This window comes from Condylura cristata, unplaced genomic scaffold (genome assembly GCF_000260355.1).
Source record: "Condylura cristata isolate star-nosed mole 26May11 unplaced genomic scaffold, ConCri1.0 scaffold00023, whole genome shotgun sequence".
Lineage (NCBI taxonomy): Eukaryota > Metazoa > Chordata > Mammalia > Eulipotyphla > Talpidae > Condylura > Condylura cristata.
In genome coordinates this window covers 35,291,091-35,310,407 of record NW_004567124.1, presented here as the reverse complement: position 1 = coordinate 35,310,407, position 19,317 = coordinate 35,291,091, and the positions used below count along the sequence as shown (strand labels likewise).

Genomic DNA, 19,317 nt, shown 5'->3' with positions numbered 1-19,317 from the left:
CAGCTCTTGATATGCCTTTCTCACTAAGGGTTTATCATTTCTAGTTTTGATTTAAAGTGAGAGACGTGTAACCCTTCCTTTCACTTAAACACTCAGATGCCATTACAGAGTCTCAAGAACTAGGCAGGCCCAAGGAGATGGAACAGTCCTCTGCTGTGGATGGTGCAGATAGGACATGCCCAACACTTATTGAATTTGATGTCTTGAGAGGGCATTTTTGTGCTACCCAAAACTACTGCAATAGTTACTTTAAAGATCACTGATCCGAGATCACTATATAACAGATTTAATAATGAAGACATCTGAAATAATGTGAGAATTACCAAAATGTTTCATAGACATGAAGTGAGCACATAGCACTTGGGAAAAAAAATACATCAAATATACACATTTACACTTATTTATACATGCATTTATGTACACTTACACACATATTTATTTCTGCATCTATCTCCGTACATTGGGAAATATAAGCCAAAACTGAAAAAGTAAGCTAAATGTGGCATGTTCATCAACAGACTTTTCCTATTCTCCTATCTATAATTTTCTTCTCCAGCAGTATCCAGCTCCTGTCATTCTGAACATATTTATTTCTTTGAGCAAACCCCCTCTGTGTAACCTGTCACCTGTCATTATTTCTATATATGTCCAACCCTTTGTTTTACTCCTCCATATTAAAAATATAAGTAAAACAAAAATTCAGTAACTGCTTGCTTCTTCTGACTTAATTGTTTTTTCAGCATTATCCAGTTCCATACATATTGTCCCAAATGGTGCATCATTTTATAGCTGAGCAGTATTCTGCTGCATGTATGCCAGGTTTTCCTAATGTATTTGCTACTCTTAGGTTGTTTTTGTTGCTTGACTTTGTAAATAGCACCACAATAAACCCAGAAGTATGTATACCCTTTGAATTAATGTATTTGAATTCTTCAAGTAAATACATAGGAGTAGAACTTCAGACCTGCATGGTGAGTCTTTTTTTTACAGATTGAGAAACCTCCATAGTGTTTTCCAAGGGGCTAGATCAGTCTACATGCTTTCACTCTACATTCTCTTCCACACTTTTTGATTCTGGTCTTTTGATGTGGGCTGTTCTCACTGTAGTGAGGTGGCCTCTCCTTGTGGTTTTGATTTGCATTCCCTTATAACTATTTGTTTTAAATATTTTTTCATATGCCTATTAGCCATTGGCATTTCTTCTTTGAAGAAGTGTCTTTTGAGTTCTGAGCATTTTTCAACTGGGTTGTTTGTTTTGTTGAGTTGTGTAAGTCCTCTGTAAATCTGATATTAATCTCTTATTTGCTGTATTTTGTTTCTCCCATTCAGTAGAATTTTTTTTGTTTTGATTATTGTCTCTTTAGATGTACAGAAGTTTTTTATTTATTAGTTTTAAGATTTATTTGTTCGTGCATACAAGAACTGGGTTAGAGACCAGAGGTGCGGTGAGTGACAGGATTAATCAGAGACAGGGTGGGACGCAGAACAGGCAGACTGACTGAAACACTGCTAAGGGGGGAAGTAGAAGGGACAGAAGAGGTTTGCCACGCCATGTGGGTTACTTCCCTGGTCAGGGAATCACACCTATGCTGCAATGACTGTGGATAGCTTCATAGTGCTGTGATTCAACCCACTGTGTCACCATGGAGGGCCTAGAAGCTTCTTAGTTTGATGTAGTGCCAACTGTTTATTTCCTTTGTTCTCTTTGCTTCTGGAGAAGAATCTACAAAGATGTTTCTGAGGTTTATGTCTTAGGTTTTTGGCAGGATATCCCACTGCTCTTACCTGGGCATAGGTGAATCTGCATGCTCTCTGGGCTGCTATGGTAGCTGCATGGAGGCTGGGGCTCGTGTGGCTTCTGTCAACCAGACCACTTCACTTGGGGTATCCAATGTCCCTGATGTAGAGCTCAGCAACACAAGGCTCCGGCTGTGTCCCTGTCTCCTGAGGTACAGTAGTCTGAGTGGGATTCACTTCCTGGTGTAGCTGGGGACAGCTGAGGGTCCCTGATGCAAGGCATGGCAATGTGAAGCTCCAGTCATGCCCTGGCCTACTTGGAAGTATGGGCCAGTTGAGTGTCATGGCTTGATCTTTCAAGACTGTGGCTGCAGTTGCTTCAGCGCTTCATAGTGTGGTGCTTTAACCCATTGTGCCACCAGGCAGAGCCTCGTTTCAGTTCTTTTTAAAAGTTGTTTCATAGAGAGAGGTTGATTTCAGCCTCTTTTCCATGTTGTGGGTGGAGCTTCCACATGTTCTTTAAAATGATTCTATGCCTCCTTTTCAAAGGTTGTTATTTTATTGGAATTATATTTATAGGGGAACTTACAGAAAATGTATCCTATGGTGTCTTCTATGCAGAAATTTAATTTGTCTTTTTTATAAGTCTTCCGTTATATTCCTTGTTAGGATTTTAAGGTTTTATTTCTATAGACTCTTAATATTTCTTGTTAGCTTATTCTTGAAGTTTACTTTTTATTGTTATTGTAATGATGTAATGTATTGTACTGTTAATGATGTAAATGTCCTGGAAGAAATCTTCTCAGAGCAAGTACCAGCACAGCCTTGCCAGAATCTGTTCCATCAGAAGAGGGTCTGTAGACTTCAGTACCTCTGACATTCTGCATAAGATAATTCTTTGTTGTAGAACACTGTCTTGTGCACTAAAGAATGCTAAACAGCATTTCTGGTCTTTATGTACTTGATGCCAGTAATACCATCTCCCCAGGTTGTAATAACCAAAATGTTATCACATACTCTAGTCAGAGCAAAATGTCCCTGTCAAAACTATCTTCAGTTGGATACTATTGTGTTAAGGAGGGTGAAGTTCTAAGTATCAGATACAAAGTCCCTATTACCCAGCAAACAATGATGGTTCAGATAAACCCTGGTAACACAAAGAAGAAGAGAAGAAAAGCTAGAATGAAGGATAAAATACTCACTTTGCTTTGTAAGGTGAGTCAGAGCCGGAACTTGATGTTTCTATTAAACTCTCATATTCTTTGGCCCTGAAAAGAAAAAGTAGTTTTACCACTGTTAGTTCTGATACCAATATCTGTAATAAAATGAAATCTTGGCTGTGTTTTCTTCTAGGATTAGGAACACCTTAATTTTAACATTGTGGTTTCTGAAACTGTTTCCTTAAAACAATACTATTCCAAAAGGCTGAAAAATACTTCCTCCCAAGACAGAGAGCAGATTCTAAAAACATTTTTGAGTTTATAGTCCTAGAATAAGATGATGTTCATTTTCTGATCAATATAATTAAATTTGAAAACATATTATGTTTCTACAAGAGAGGTTAGGTGGCTCATTAGTTATGTACCTTCAGAGATACATAATGCAAACAATAAAGGTAAAGGAAAGTCATTTAATGTTTGCAGTAATTTCAAAGGATGTGGAAATAAGTTGACTAGATAGTGAATGATTTCAGTTTGGTTTTGTTGTGTATCTTGATTAAATGCCACTGGTCTGAAAAAATCAGAAATAACACTTCACTGCCACTGTCTAGCTAGGCTCCATTTTGCCTGAACTAGTAATTGGGAGCCATCCAAAAGTCATCAATCTAATAGTCACTTAATCTGTCAATTTCTCTTTTTAGAGGGAAAAGACAACCTGTTAATTTTAATTGTAAATGCCCACTCAAAGGGACCTATTTTCAAAGAACTAGTCCTTTGATTTATGAAAGAATCAGTCGCAAAGTATACCAATCCTGACAGCAATAACAGGTGAAAAAAGTTTACACTACTCCATAAAAAAATGCAAAGGGTGCAAATCACACAGATCTAATAGCAAAAAGCAAACTAGCATAGCTTATGCTTAGGAATGAAGAACTAAACTAGATTTAAATATTAAATATCTATTGTTTCAACCTATACACATGTTCAATGCTATCAGCCTAAAATATTAAGGTATATCAGAATGAGGAATACCAATTCTGTAGGTGCAAATAATTGTGGCCTTATTTGAGAAGTGAAAAAAGTACTTAATATGTTCCAACCATTGTATATAGAGCCATACATTCATTGCCATAGACTATGAACCTTAATATGGTGCTGTTATTCTCAGTTCATGAAGAAGAAACTGAGAACTAGAAGACCGTAATATCGAAACACACATTTCTTAGAATTAAAGTGAGGAAGACTAAATCCATTCAGTTACTCATGCACATAACTAGAAATGCATCATCTAATTTTTCTTAAGCATCTAGACTCACTTTTAACAATCAATTTAATATTTATTTCCAAAGCTCCTACTTTATATAAACTAGACTATAAGATAGTAAGAGAGAGGGAGGAATTGATGGATAGAGAGATGGATAGTTTAACAGATTATAGATAGGTAGATGACAGATAGAGACAAATTTGTGGGAATATTCAACAATTTATTCACCATAAAGAGAAGAAAGACATAGAGCTTTGAAAGATACATAATTCCACAGAGCAGAATAAACAAGTATTCTACAAACACTCATTTCCAGCTATGATGCCAAGATAAGTTTCTGAAAGGACATGCAACATGTGCTTGAAAAACAGGTAGCCATCTGAACACAAGAACAGAAGAAATGGCATTTTAAGTGGAGAAAAGTAACAAAACGATGCTGAATGTATAGGCAAATACAATTTATATTTAGGGAAGAGAAATTCTGTCACAAGTTCTTACAGTTTATTTTTTAGACAATAACTGACTTTATTAAGATTTTAACTTTTATTATTGTAGTACCGTGTACTACATCCCCTCATTTTAGATCTCCATGCTATTTTGATTATTCTCAGTCATAATACACGATACTTGATTATGAATTATTTTTGTTAGCCTTTCATAGTTTACCAATATTCTTAAAGAATTAATTTTATCAACATTTATGTTTTTATCTTTATGAAGATATAAGGCACATTGTAAGTTACACATGTTATTTGTTAAAAACTTACAATGAGTTTTTTTACTTCTATTGGTAATTATAGCTAAAGTTTTCTAAGTGTTGGACATAACTCATTAAGTTTCATGCTCTTACTGTCACAAATTATAAATAGATTTTATTTCCATTTTGAATTATCCCTAAATAATTATTTCAAACAATGTTTTCTCTCACAATTCTTAGCTCCAAACTCCAAAGTATTAATATTTTTGAACTTTGTAATTTTTATTTTCATTTTAGAGTCAACTTAAGTATAACTTATATATTTATATAAATTTAAGTTTAGGAGTATAATTTGATGAGTTTTTACTAAAGGTATCCAAAACCAAAATTGTAAAATAGAGTATTTCCAATATCCAACAAAATTGTCTTGAGTCTCTTACAGTCAATCTGTATCCCTACTCTTTTGTTCCTAGAAACTATTCATTTGCTTCCTCTATCATTTTTTGAATACCAAGTTATCACTTGTGTGTCTACTGTGTCTGGATTAATTTATTTAGAATAAATGTCTTGAGATTCTTTCATACTGGAAGTATTGGTTTACTCCTTTTGACTGTTTGGAAGTGTCCCTCAATTTGTTCATCTAATCACCAGCTAGATATTTTTTTCTTTCTATATTAAGGCTATTATGGATAAAGTCACCATACACTTTTGCACACAGCTCTTGCAAGGGTACTTGTCATACAAATTTCTCTTGGATAAATATCTAGCAGTGGGATTGCCGGGTCATATGATAAGCATGTACTTAAACTTCAATTACCAAAATATTTACCAAGGTAATCTTCAATTTGTATTTCCACCAGCTAGGTAAGAGAATTCTAGCTGCTTAAAACTTGAAAAGTGTCTTATTTCTTTGTATTTGTGGATTTTCCAGATGTATTCTTGTTATTAACTATTAATTTCATTTCCCTGTAATATCTTGCATAATTTCAGTATTTTAAAATTTATGAAAGCTTATTTTGTGGCCTAATATATGTGGAAGAATATGTGTGGGAGAATATTTCATCTACACTTGAACAGAGTATGTATTATGTTGTTTTAGGGTGCAATGTTCTGCATACATCTGTTGGGTCTACTTTATAATGTTCAAACCTTTTATTATCTTCCTAATCTGCAGCCTAGTTATCCCAGTTATTATTGAAAGTGGAATATGAAGTCTCCAATTAGTACTACTCAAGTATAATAAACTGTTGAATATATACATTTAAAAGTCTCAAGTAAATATGTAAACATAAAACAAATCCAATTATACTTGATTTCTTGACTGTCAACATTTTTGTTGACAAGTCAAGTATTTTTCTAATCTATTATAAATTTCCTCCCACATTGCCTTTATGATTTTTAATAATGATTATTTTCAAAGATTATTGATACTTTTTCCTCATCAATTTAGGATGATATGCATGACATATCAATTATCTCTAGAGATAATTACTCAAAAACTTAAAACTAGTACAAAATTCATCAAGTGTAACTGAAAAAGATGTCTTTTTCCTTGCAATACCTCAAGATCTGAGCTAGTACTTATAAGTATTAATCCCTGCTTTCCAAAAATATGTGTCAAATTCCACTTTACTTAATGCCACATTGTAAAATATATATTCTAAGATAAGGAATTATCTGACCAAAACAGATTCTACATCAAGTTATCAATGTCCCATTTCCATTAGTGGATATGTTGGCACATGACAATCTATTCTTTCATCTATTCTTTCAGATATCCTTAAAATATGACCATGTTGATATGTTAAATTCAGTTTGAAAGATCTTTAAGACCATGAGACAAAGATTTTCCTTTTTATATTCTATATATAACATATTAGGCAATAAGCATTATTACAAACATATATAAACAATGTAAATATTGTTACAGAAGTAGAGTTTCTTCTTAGAATTAAAACTCCTGTGTCTCATGTTTTACTTTTAGTTTTGCCAATTCTTTTAAAGACTTAGTATTTATGCATACAGAACTAGGGTATAAGCCAGAGGTGCAGGGGTGGAGGAGTATTCATCAGAGATAGAGTAGGAGCAGAGTAGGCAGATCAACAAAGTACACTGCTGAGGGGAGCAGCAGGCAAGTCAGGAGAGGTCTGCCACGCCATGTGGGTCACCTCTGGTGCCGGGGATTGAACTCACACTGAAGCGCCTGTGGCTAGCTTGCAGTGCTGCGTCCTGATCCATTGTGCCCTCAGGGAAGGTCCTAGTTTTGCCAATTTTTAATATACCCAAATAATTTTAGTTCACAGAAAGCCGAACAAAATTTGATTTAGTACTATTATTTGTTTCTCAGTTTCCTACATATTTATTGTTTCATTTATTCATTAAAAAATATTTACCGTGTATCCACAATTTATTGAAATTTATTCTAAGCATTAAACATACAGTATATATAACAAGGTTGACAAATTAACTGTTTAGATATATTTTATGTGAACAGTATAGAAATAAATAAAAACTAATTTAATCATGTATTATTTGAAAATAACAGACTATGAAGAAAATATAACAATACAGACACTAGATATATAAGTATGTGTTGAGAAGTTGTGATATTTACAGAAAACATAATGAAGGAAGGTCACTGAAAATTAAGAATTTAAGCATAGGCCTGGATGAAAGGAAGGAGCCAGGAAAATTCTGAAGAAGCTTGGGTTGGGCAGAGAGAACATCAAGTACAAATAACTGAGGTATATTCAAAAAAAAGAAAAGGCAGCAATGCAAGTTTAGCTTATTTGTAATATTCTACTTCTTAAAAAAATACTTTCTTGAAAATCACATGATCTGCATTATACCAAACACAATGGTTTTCCCTTTACTTTCAGTCCCTTGACTGTGCACTGCCTCTGTCAAGCCCTCATTCTTTTATTTTCCATTTAATATTAGCTATCTATTCTCATGATTGCAACAAAAAAAAAAAACCCATTTATTTATTTATGGATACAAGAGCTGGGGTGTAGGCTAAAGGTGTGGAGGGTAAGAAGATTCATCAGAGATAGAGTAGGGGGAACAGAACAGGCAGACTGACAGAAATACACTGCTGAGGGGAGCAGTAGGCAAGACAGGAGAGCTCTGCTGTGCCATGTGGGTCAATTCCCTGGCTGGGGATGGAACTTCTGCTGCAGATAGCTCCACAGAGCTGAGACTCAATCCTTTGTGCCACCATGGAGGTCCTTATGATTGCAATTTTAATACTGAACCTTTATTTTACCTTTCACACTGTCCTTAATATCTTTAAAAACAAACTCATTCTTTTTTTTTTTTTAAAGATTTATTTATTTGTGCATACAGAACTGGGGTACAGGCCAGAGGCTCAGGGGCGGCGAGAGGCTTCACCAGAGACAGAGTGGGGAGCAGAACAGGCAGATCTACGAAGTACACTGCTGAGGGGAGCAGCGGGTGGGTCAGGAGAGGTCTGCCGCGCCATGTGGTCACCTCCGGGGCAGGCGGGAATTGAACTGATGCGGAAGCGGCTTTTTTTTTTTTTTTTTAGATTCTCAGTGCTGTGCTTCAACCCGCTGCGCCACCAGGGAGGGCCACAAACTCATTCTTAACCACTGTCTACCCACTTTACCACATTTCTCTATGTACTCAGGATTGAAATTTCAAACTTACCTTCACTTACTTTCTTTAAATAATCAATATATCTTTAATATAATATTAAAATACTTCTTGACTACTTCCTTTTAAATTTATTTTAAATAAATTAAATGCCCAATAATACTAATAAATACTAATGAATAAATTAGTAAGTGCCCAATTAATGCATACCTAGACTAGTAAAATAAACCACTATCCATCCAAGTTCTCAACCATCTAGTTCTACCACCATAGCATATGTGACAAATCTTCCCAAATTACTAAATCCCTTATATTACTCCCCTGGTTACTACACCTATAGGTTCCTTTCCTATTAACCTGCCAACTAACATTTAGGATCTTTGACATTAACATCTGCAATTTACAAGTTTGGGGTAGCACACTCTACTTTTGAAACTTTTTATTTTTTCCTGTGACTCTTGAGATATTTTTCCAGATAGGATACTGGCAGAAGTTATCTTGACCAGTATAGCATGATTAATACTACACAGACTAACAGAAGACTAAAAATAGGAAGCTATGACCATTTTTGAAAAAATGAATTTCAATGAGAAAGGGTAAGTAGATATTTAATAGGCTTATAATGGGAACAATTTTGCCTTCTTCTAGGATATCCCTTAGAGTGCTCCAGTCAACTCACTGTAGCCTCAGCCACATTATCTCTTGTCTATGTCCCTATCTGCCCTACCCCCCATCTTTACTGAGATATAAATGATAAACAGTATCTTGTAATTTAAGGTACACAATGTGATTTGATGTAAATATATCCTGGAAAATGACTACCAAATCAGGTGCCTTAATATTTTTATTACCTCACATAATCATCATTTTCTATTTGTGGGGAGAACATTTAAGACCTACTCTTTCAGCACCTCTGAAACAATACATCATAGTAAAAAATACAATCATAGTTAACTATAGTTACCATGCCATACATCCTATTCCAAGAAATTATCTGTAACCTCTGACCAACATCCATCCAGCTCTGAGACCATGGCAACCACCATTCTACTGTCTGTTTCTGAGTTCTACTTTTCTGCATTAAACATGAAAGTGACGTCATACAGTATGTCTTTTATGACTTCTTTCACATAGTTTAATACTTTTGAGATCTATCCACGTTGTCAAGAATGGAAGAATTTTCTTCTTCATTATGGGTATTTCTAGTTAATCAAAATCAACACCACAAACTTATAGTTTCTAGAGTCTCCATCAATTTCTTGTCTCCTTCACTCCCACTGGGACATCCACATAATCTATCTCAGATTTCTTTTCCTATCCATCTCCTCTACCACATGCTTAGGTTAAGTATTATGGCATTTTATTTTAATACTTAAGAACTGTAATCAAATTACAGCGTTTGAGGAAGTTTCTGTTTTGCTTTTAGCAGAGATGTTTAATTTACTTTACTATCTGACCAAAATTTCAGTGTCCACTGTAAAAGGAAATTAGGATAGATCTGATTCTGATAGTAATGGAAATGATGCTCTATTAGTGAAATGAAAATATGAGAAAATTATTGCAAAAATGTCCTTTTCTGCAACCCATACCATGCCTCTTGTGTTCTTATCTCTTTCTCCCTCCTGACCCCTTAACCTCAAAGCCCCAAGTATTTTACTTTGCAAAATTATCTATTAATGTCTCGTATTTGTTCTTGTTATTCTATTTGTTCTTGTTATTCTGATTTGTCTTCCTACATATAATTCCCTCAAATCCCCTCCATTTTACAGCAAATAACTGTTTTTCATTTTTCCTTATGACTTGAATTGTATTCCACAGTGTTGATATGCCATATAGCTTTATTCTAATCATCTATTGATAGGCAGGAAGAAGCTGAGGACACAAGGAAATGGGTATTCCCTGCTCGTGGATTAGGATGACAAACATTAAAATGGACATCCTACGCACAGCAACATATAGAATCACTGTAACCCTTACCAAGGTTTTAGCACACTCTTCAATGAAACACAACAAACACTAATGAAATGTACACGGTACCACAAAAACAATGAGCTAAAGAAATCCTGTCCAAAAAAAGGAAGAGTGGCAGTACCACACTACCATACTATACCACAAAAATATAGTAATTAAAATAGTATGGTACTGAAACTAAAACAGATACAGAGACAATGGGATAGAATTGAGAGCCCAGAATAAACCTACACATATATGAACAATTAATCTAAAACAAGAGTATGCACTGCGGAAAGGATAGCCTCTTCAACAAATACTGTTGGGAAAACTGGACAGTCACAAGCAGAAGAATGAAACTAGATCAATATATAGCACCTTATGAGAAAGTTAACTCTAAATGGATTAAAGACTAGATATGAGAACCCAAACTCTAAAATATATTGAAAAAAAAAAAAGGTAAGATTGTCCAGGACACTGGTTTAAGAAACATGTTTGGTAATTGGTCTACAGTGGTAAAGAAGTAAAGCAAATATATATAATGGGATTACATCATAAAATTGTTAGTAAAACTAAAAGACATGTAAAAAAAAAAAAAAGATGCTGCTGAAGGGGAAAAAATATTTGCATAACACATCTGACAAGGGGTTGGTACCCAAAGTATACAAAGAACTTGCACAACTCAACAACACCAACAAAAACTTACAAATTAGTAATTTTTTTTTTAAAGGCTGGAAAAGCTAAATAGCACATCTCTAAAGAAGACAAAAAAAAATGCTCATCATTACTTATCATGAGGGAAATGTAAATGAAAACCACAGTGAGGTCCTATATCACACCCATGAGGATGGACCACATCAAAATACCAGAAATAACACATGATGGAGAGGATGTGGAGGAGTAAACAAACCTCACATATTGTCGGTGGCATGTAGCTTGATCAAGTCTCTATGGAAAACAATAATGGAGCACCCTCAAAACATTAAAAGTAGATCTACCATATGATCCATCAAATGCATTCTTAGGTATCTACCATATGATCCATCAAATGCATTCTTAGGTATCTATCTAAAAAACACAAATGCACTAATTTAAAGGGATATGTATACTCCTGTGTTCACTAAAATAAGACTATGAATATAAATTTTAAAAATAAAATTTTCAGTGCTGTAACTTCTAATACTATGCAGATTAAGCATACTACTTATAAACAAAGCTCTTTAGCGTTATCAATAATTGTAACAAATGCCTGAGAACTGCTTTTATTGATATAATCAAATTATGCATGCTGTCATAACCTATTATCTCCTGTCTAAAAAAATTTCAAAGTATTGCATGCTTTGGATAAAACCTATTTACTGGCATATAAGAACATTACTATTTTGAAATTCTTATAATTGCTTGTTTCACTTTATTTTAAGCATCATAGCTTCATAGGAGAATATATGTAAACATATAAAAACAAAAGATTTTCGATTTCTGTTGTTGTAACATATACATTTTTGTGGTTTTCTTTCACTTTTTTCTCTATGCAAGTATGAATCAAAAAAAAAACTTGTATACTCTACGTATACAATTTTTGACATTTTCATTTTCACATTATGCTTCATAAGCACATGCCACATATATAATTCCTCTGAGAGTATCATGTACCATACTTGTTTCCTTATTACTAGGTACAGAAATGTTATCCAAATTTTTGTTTTTTGAATATAAACACAATGACACATTGATAGGCTGTTTTATGATCTTGCTCATATTAAGCATAATAAAAACTCAATAAATACAATACTTTTTGTGTTTATATATTTATTTTTACCACCACCATTATTATCAGCAATCTTCCATGACTAATCTCAAGTACAACCTAGTTTATTCTCCTTGGGATTCATCTACCACTTATGTTTACCTTTCTGTTGCTATTTTGGAGACTCTCTCATGTAAGGGCTATTCATGTACATAATTTACCCCTTTTGATGTATTGTAAACTTCATAAGGGTATAATTTTTCTCACTCACTTTTGTACACAAATAATGCAACTATTCAAATTTTTGCAGAATGAATTCCTGAAGACCACAAAGTAAATAACCAAGACAGAAAAAAGTACATAAATATTAAAGACCGATTAACAGTCAGCTTCGATATTAGGTTTACATTAAAGCTAGAAATCAAAATTCTGTAATAGCTATCAGCCTTATCTCTTTTTTCTCTTCCTCTCCTGTGGACAACTTAGATGTCCATCTTGATGGCTAGGCCCACTGGTCAATGCTGACCTAAGACTTAATACTATTTAATTCTCATACCAACATAAATTGTTGCAGGTCTGTATCTAAATCTCAATACAAAAATACATACAAATATATATATTAACTTTCTCATATATTCATTTGTATGTATATTCAAATGTATATTTAGATATAAACACATATTTAGATATAAACACACATATACACAATTCACATTCTCCCATTTTGTTCCATGCCCCATTTCTGAACATCTTTCTAATAGATAATTATGCTTATAAAAATTGAGTCTGTGGCTAGTAATTGCTAGTGGATATCAAAGATGATATCTGAGGGTGTCAATATTGCACCCAAAGGTCTGGTTATCCACAGTGAAAGCCTATGGATCGAAATGTTGCTTTAACTAGTAGGTCCTTCCCTCCCCCATTCCTACCTTCATGTAACTATAGCTCAGTGACAATCTATTGCATACATGTAGGGTTTTTTAAAAAAATTTATTTATTTATTCATACAGAACTGGGGTACAGGCCAGAGGCTCAGGCGCGGAGAGGCTTCACCAGAGACAGAGTGGGGAGCAGAACAGGCAGATTGACGAAGTACACTGCTGAGGGGAGCAGCAGGCTGGTCAGGAGAGGTCTGCCGTACCACGTGGTCACCTCCGGGGCAGGCAGGGATCGAACTCATGCTGAAGTGGCTTTAGCTTCTCAGTGCTGTGCTTTACCCCACTGAGCCACCAGGGAGGGCCAATATAGGTTTTATTTTAATCTCTTCTTCTTCTGTCCTAAAACTCAGTCTACTGATTACAGTTTTAGCACCAATCTTTCTTTTCCCATTGTTCTCAGCCCAATTACGGCTCCTTCCCAGGTAAACATCAATAACCAAAACACTGACACTTATAGACTCTTCTTTCAGAAGAGATCTGTCTGAATCTCAAAAATCTGAAGGAACCATATACACTCTTTACGATTCTTCATTTATGTATAGGTCATATAGAACACTGCTAATTGGTCTAAACAACATAAACACAATTTAAACCACCTGCCTAATTTGTCTTTGCTACTATACAACTGGTTGAATGTAGACCAAATAATTCATTCAAGTTTTAGCTCATCTTGAGACAAATGCCTGCTGCCTTACCTCCACTACCTAACCCATGAATTCTGGAACAGACCACCATGCCTTGAATCTCACTTCTGATTTATGACCATAATACTCAATCTATCTCTCTCTTTTAAAAAGGCCAAAGAAATCCCAGTGGTACGAATTACTAAAGTCATAATCCAATTTTATTTAACACTTTAACAAGTGTTTATAGAAAATCTACTAGTTGCCATCAGTAAATAAATGCAAAAATCCTCATGAATTTACATTCTGATGGGAGAAGGAAAAGTGTAAACAAATAATTAAAATATATAGTACTTCAGATGATAGTGAATAATACAGCAAAATCACATGGGAAAAGTGTTCACTTTTGGATTTGAAAGTTTTTGTAGTCAGTCATGATAGGATAATAATTGTTATACTGACCTTTCAGTTCTAAACAATTATAAAAATTCCTAAATTTTATTAAATCGCTGTGTTTCATGTATAATTATTTCCTATAAATAATTATTTCCTATATCATGATTGCCTAATCTTTCTGCCTAAAGGTACATCCCAAACAGAAGAAGAATAACAAAAAAGGACATAAATCTAACAGCCAAGGAAATAGTTGAAAATGGCGGAGATAGAAAAAACAAAGAAGATATATATGCAGAGAAAATCCAGAAATCTCTTCAGATATTCAGTTAGTCTTTAACTATATTAACCTGTCAAAGGGATGGCAAAATTTCCAACAGCTGGGAAAAGAGCAACAACTAAAGAGCTATAGGATAAACAACTACCAAAGTGTGCACCAAGTGGAGAGATCTTTTGAGTTACAAATGCTATAACTGGTAATAACACAATAGTTATTCACAAAGGTCAAACTTTATGGTTCGGGTAAGTCTAGCTATACAATTTTATATCACTCCAGAACTCTAACAAATCTTAAAAATAAAACAAATTTTTAAAAAGCCCACAGGATAAAATAAAATTATACATATTACTAACTAAATTGACAAAATCCAGGCACACATCACTCCAACATTTGAACTGTGTAATAAGTGAATAAAAATAGTAATAGCACAAGTGATATACTCAGAGGAAAAAAAACAGTTAAAAATTAGAGAGAAACGACAAATATAGTGAACTTCGTTTAAATCTCATGAGTATGTTAGAAAAAATAAAGGAAAATATAAACAGAAAAGAACAAACAGGAATAAAAAAACAGTGAATTTGAAACTGTAGAAAAGAATCAGAAGGAAATGGTAGAGAAATAAAATGCAACATATGAATGAAACATACACTGGAAGATTTTAATTGAAGATAAAATATTGCAGAAGAAAAGATATTAGAAGACAAAAGAACTATTGCACATTGAAGCCAAAGTTAAAATTACAGACTTGTGAAACAACACAAAACACTTTCTCATAAGTTCAATTCAAATTCCAGAAAAGAAAGAGTAGGGTAGAGAAAGATATTTTTGAAGAAAGAGAGGTCACTATTTTGCTAAATTTTTGGAAAATATAAACCCACAAATATAAAATTATTAATGAAAATCAAGTGAAAAAAAAATGCACCCCACTCAGTGTTCAACCATCAGTACCTCAGGAACAGGATCAGGCCTGAGACTGGACAGCACACTGCTTAATTATTATATCAGGGATCCCCAACATTCCTCAGTAACTCACTTATAAACACTCCTGATTCCAAGCCCAGCCATCAGCACTTAAGAAGCAAGATGTACACATCAATATCTGCTCCCAGCTCTTTCTGGGGAAGTGCACTCCATTCAGTACTCAACCACTGAAGTCTAAAAGCAGAAAAACACTTTAGTCCACACTGCATAGGGGCTTGCCCTTCAGTGCTGATCCACCAGGGAAATGCATCCCACTCAATGAGCAGCAACTGGTGCTTTGGTAGTCTAACTACCATATGTTAGGCTATGCATAAACTTGCACCACATTAGAAATATTCAACAACTGCATAGAAAGCACTTCTGACCTCAGGTTCAGCACCAGCTCCTCAAGAGCAAATGCACACCCAAGTTTGGTATGCACAGGGGCTTGATACCACCAGCCCCCAGCTGCAGCCAAGAAGTGTACCCCCATTCAGTGCTCAGCCACCACAGCACCTCAAGAGTAGAAGCACACCATAGTCCTTGCTGCACAGGCTCTCAATCTTCAGTAACCATCCAATGTGCTGACAACAAGAAACAGCAACTCAACCTCTTAACCCAACAAGCCTCCCAGTCATCTTGAAACCACTCAACACAGGGGCTTGAGGAAAAACTCTGGCATTACCCCAAACACTGTAAGTGTACCTCAGTAGCTGTACCATATCATCAAGTAAATGCCCAGTAAATAAGGAATAACTAACAACAAAAGCTCCCAACTACAAAGAAACAATGAAAAAGGAAAACACAAATAGCTAATCAAGTCCTCAGGAAACAAAACAACAAAGAGGAAACTAAATCCCAGAACTAATCCACAAAGACATGGAAAAGCTTTTTACCTATCAGACACAGAATTTAGAATTGCCATGATTAAGAAAATGAATCAATTTAATTTAATGCAATTTCTATTGCATTAAGAGGTTAAAGAGAGTACAATGAAATTTATATGCAAACAAGTTCAGCAACCTAGATGAAATGTTCAAGTTCTTAGATTATACAGTCATCCAATACTGAATGTGTGAGAAACAGAAAACTTACAAACTAATCCAAAACAAAGAAGTAGAACAGTGGTCAAAATTCTCCCAAAAACACAAATGTCAGGGGCAGATGGCTTCACAATGAGTTCTACCAAACACTGAAAGACAAAGTAATAACTATCTTGTTTACATTCTCAAAAAAATTAAAATGAAGGAATTCTTCCAAGCACATTTAATAATTACACTAATACCAAACGCAAAGAAAACTACACCAATATTCCTAGTGAAAGCAGATGCAAAGATCCTCAATAAATTCCTAGCAAACCAAATGTAACAATGCTTTACAAAGATTATACTCCATGACTAGGTAGTATTTATACTAGGAACACAAAGATGGTTGAATATCCAAAAATGAATTAATGTAATACCATCACAGGTAAAAACAAACAAACAAACAAACAAACAACAACAAAAAAAAAAACTCCACTATTTTATAAATAATGAGAAAGCATTTAATAAGATACGGCATACATGTATAATGAAAACTCTTGAAAAGTTGGGGATAAAAGAATGTACTTTAACATAATAAAGATCACATATGATAAACATACACTAGTATCCTCAATGGTGAATAGCTGAAAGCCTTTCCACGAAGATCTGGTACAAGAAAGGATATCTACTCTTTACACTGATTTCAACATAGTATTAAACTCCTAGCCAGAGCATTTAGGCCAAGAAATCAATAAAAGGAATTCAACACAGGAAAGAAGAAATAAAGATATCATTATTTGCAAATGATACAATCTAGAGAATCCCAAAGAATTCAAGGAAAATTTATTGAACTAAAAAACCAATTTAGCAAAGTAGCAGAAAATAAAAGCAACAAAGAAAAGTCATTGCCTTCTTATATTCCAATAATGAACTACATGAAGAAAAAATTAAAAGTCATCCCATTAACAATGTCACCAAAAATAAAATAAAAACCTGAGAAAATATCTAACAAAGGAAGTTAAGGACTATAGAAGGAAAATTATAAAACATTATCAAATATCAGAAGACACAGAGAAATGGAGAGATATTCCCTCCTCATGGATAGGAAGACTCAACAATGACAAAATGGCCACACTGTCCAAAGCAACTCATAGATTCAATGAAATCTCATTAAAAATTCCAATAGGGGCCCTCCCTGGTGGCGCAGCGGGTTAAAGCACAGCATTGAGAATCTAAAGCCGCTTCTGCATGAGTTCGATTCCCGCCTGCCCCGGAGGTGACCACATGGTGTGGCAGACCTCTCCTGACCCGCCCACTGCTCCCCTCAGCAGTGTACTTCATCCATCTACCTGTTCTGTTCCCGCTCTGTCTCTGGTGAAGTCTCTCACCGCCCCAAGCCTCTGGCCTATACCCTGGTTCTGTATGCACAAAATAAATAAATCTTTAAAAAAAAAAAAAATTCCAGTAGGATTCTTTATAGAACAAAGATTATTGAAACTCAAATGAAACCAGAAATAATCTGAATGGGTATGGCTCTCCTGATAATAAAGGGGAAAATAGAGGTATCTTGCTTCTGGGATTCAAGCTACATTACAAAGCCATAATAATTAAAGTAGCACAGTCTGAAACAAAAACAGAATACAGATTAATGAAACAGAATAGAGAGCCGAGCAATAAAACCACACATATATGAACACTGGAACAAGGAAAGCAGCTCCAAAAAATGGCGCTGAGAAATGGATTTTCACATGCAGAAGAATGTATGTAAACCACTATATCATACCATAAACAGAAATCAATTCAAAATGAATAATAGACATGTATGTAAAGCTTGAAACCATAAAATATATAGAAAAAAAAACATAGGCAAAACATTCAGTTATATAACCTTCAGAAACATCTTCACAGACTTATCCTTAGCATCAATGAAAGTGAGATAGTGAACTGAGGGTACATCAAATGAGAAGGCGTCTACATAGCAAAAGAGTGACCAAAACAGAAATACCTCATTGAAAGGGAGAATTTATCTGAACTCCATACACCTGACAAGGGACTGCTACAGAAGATTTCAAGAAAGCTCATATAACTCAACAAAAAGAAAACAAACAACCCAATCAAAAAGATGGGCACAGGAGCTAAGTAAACACTTTTCCAGAAAAGACCAACAGACTTGAAAATAATATTAACTGTCACTTATTAGGGAAATGCAATGACAATCACAATTGATACCACCTTACCACTGTAAGAATGGCCCATATCAAAAAACAAAAACAGGGCCCTCCCTTGTGGTGCAATGGGTTAGGGCGCAGCACTGCAAACTAGCCACTGCCACTTCAGTGCGAGTACGATTTGGGGCTGGTGGTGATCCACACAGCACAACAGACTTCTCTGTCTGACCCACTGCTACCCTCATCAGAAGTTAAATGATCAATATTTTAACCAATAAATGTCTACTGGAATTAAACAATAATTTCAGTAAAGTGGCAGGACACAAAATCAACTTAAAGAAGTATATTCCTTTAAACTAGTAGTGAAGCATAAAAAGAAAGGAAAATGATTGCATTAATAATAGAAAAAATTCAGGAAAAATTTTTATCAAAGAAGTGCAAGACATATTAAATGAAAACTTACTTGTTGAAAAATAATCAAAGAAAACATAAATAAATATAAAGATACTACATGTTCAAGGACTGGAGGGATATTGTTAAAATGGTGATATGATCTAAAGTCATTATTAGATTCAATGCATCCCTGTCAAAATACCAAATTTATTCTTCAGACCTAGAATGAATTTTACAGAATCCTAAAATTTGTGTTGAACCACCCCCCCCAAACACCAAGTAACCAAAGCAATTCTGATAAAAGACCAAAGCCAGAGGTATCCTACTTCTGATTTCAAACTATACTACAAGATATAGTAATAAAAAT

The 19,317-nt window shown here is 34.5% G+C and overlaps 1 protein-coding gene across 4 annotated transcripts in view; it reads right to left on the bottom strand.

Annotated features, from left to right (window-relative positions):
* The window catches only part of SCAPER (S-phase cyclin A-associated protein in the ER), a 398,115-nt gene that overhangs the window by 208,205 nt on the left and 170,593 nt on the right, over window positions 1–19,317 (bottom strand). For all 4 annotated transcript variants that reach the window (XM_004688004.2, XM_004688005.2, XM_012728648.1 and 1 more), the window contains exon 21: window positions 2,940–3,005. In XM_004688004.2, coding sequence (XP_004688061.1) covers window positions 2,940–3,005 — 66 coding nt within the window. The remainder of the gene's footprint in view (window positions 1–2,939; window positions 3,006–19,317) is intronic.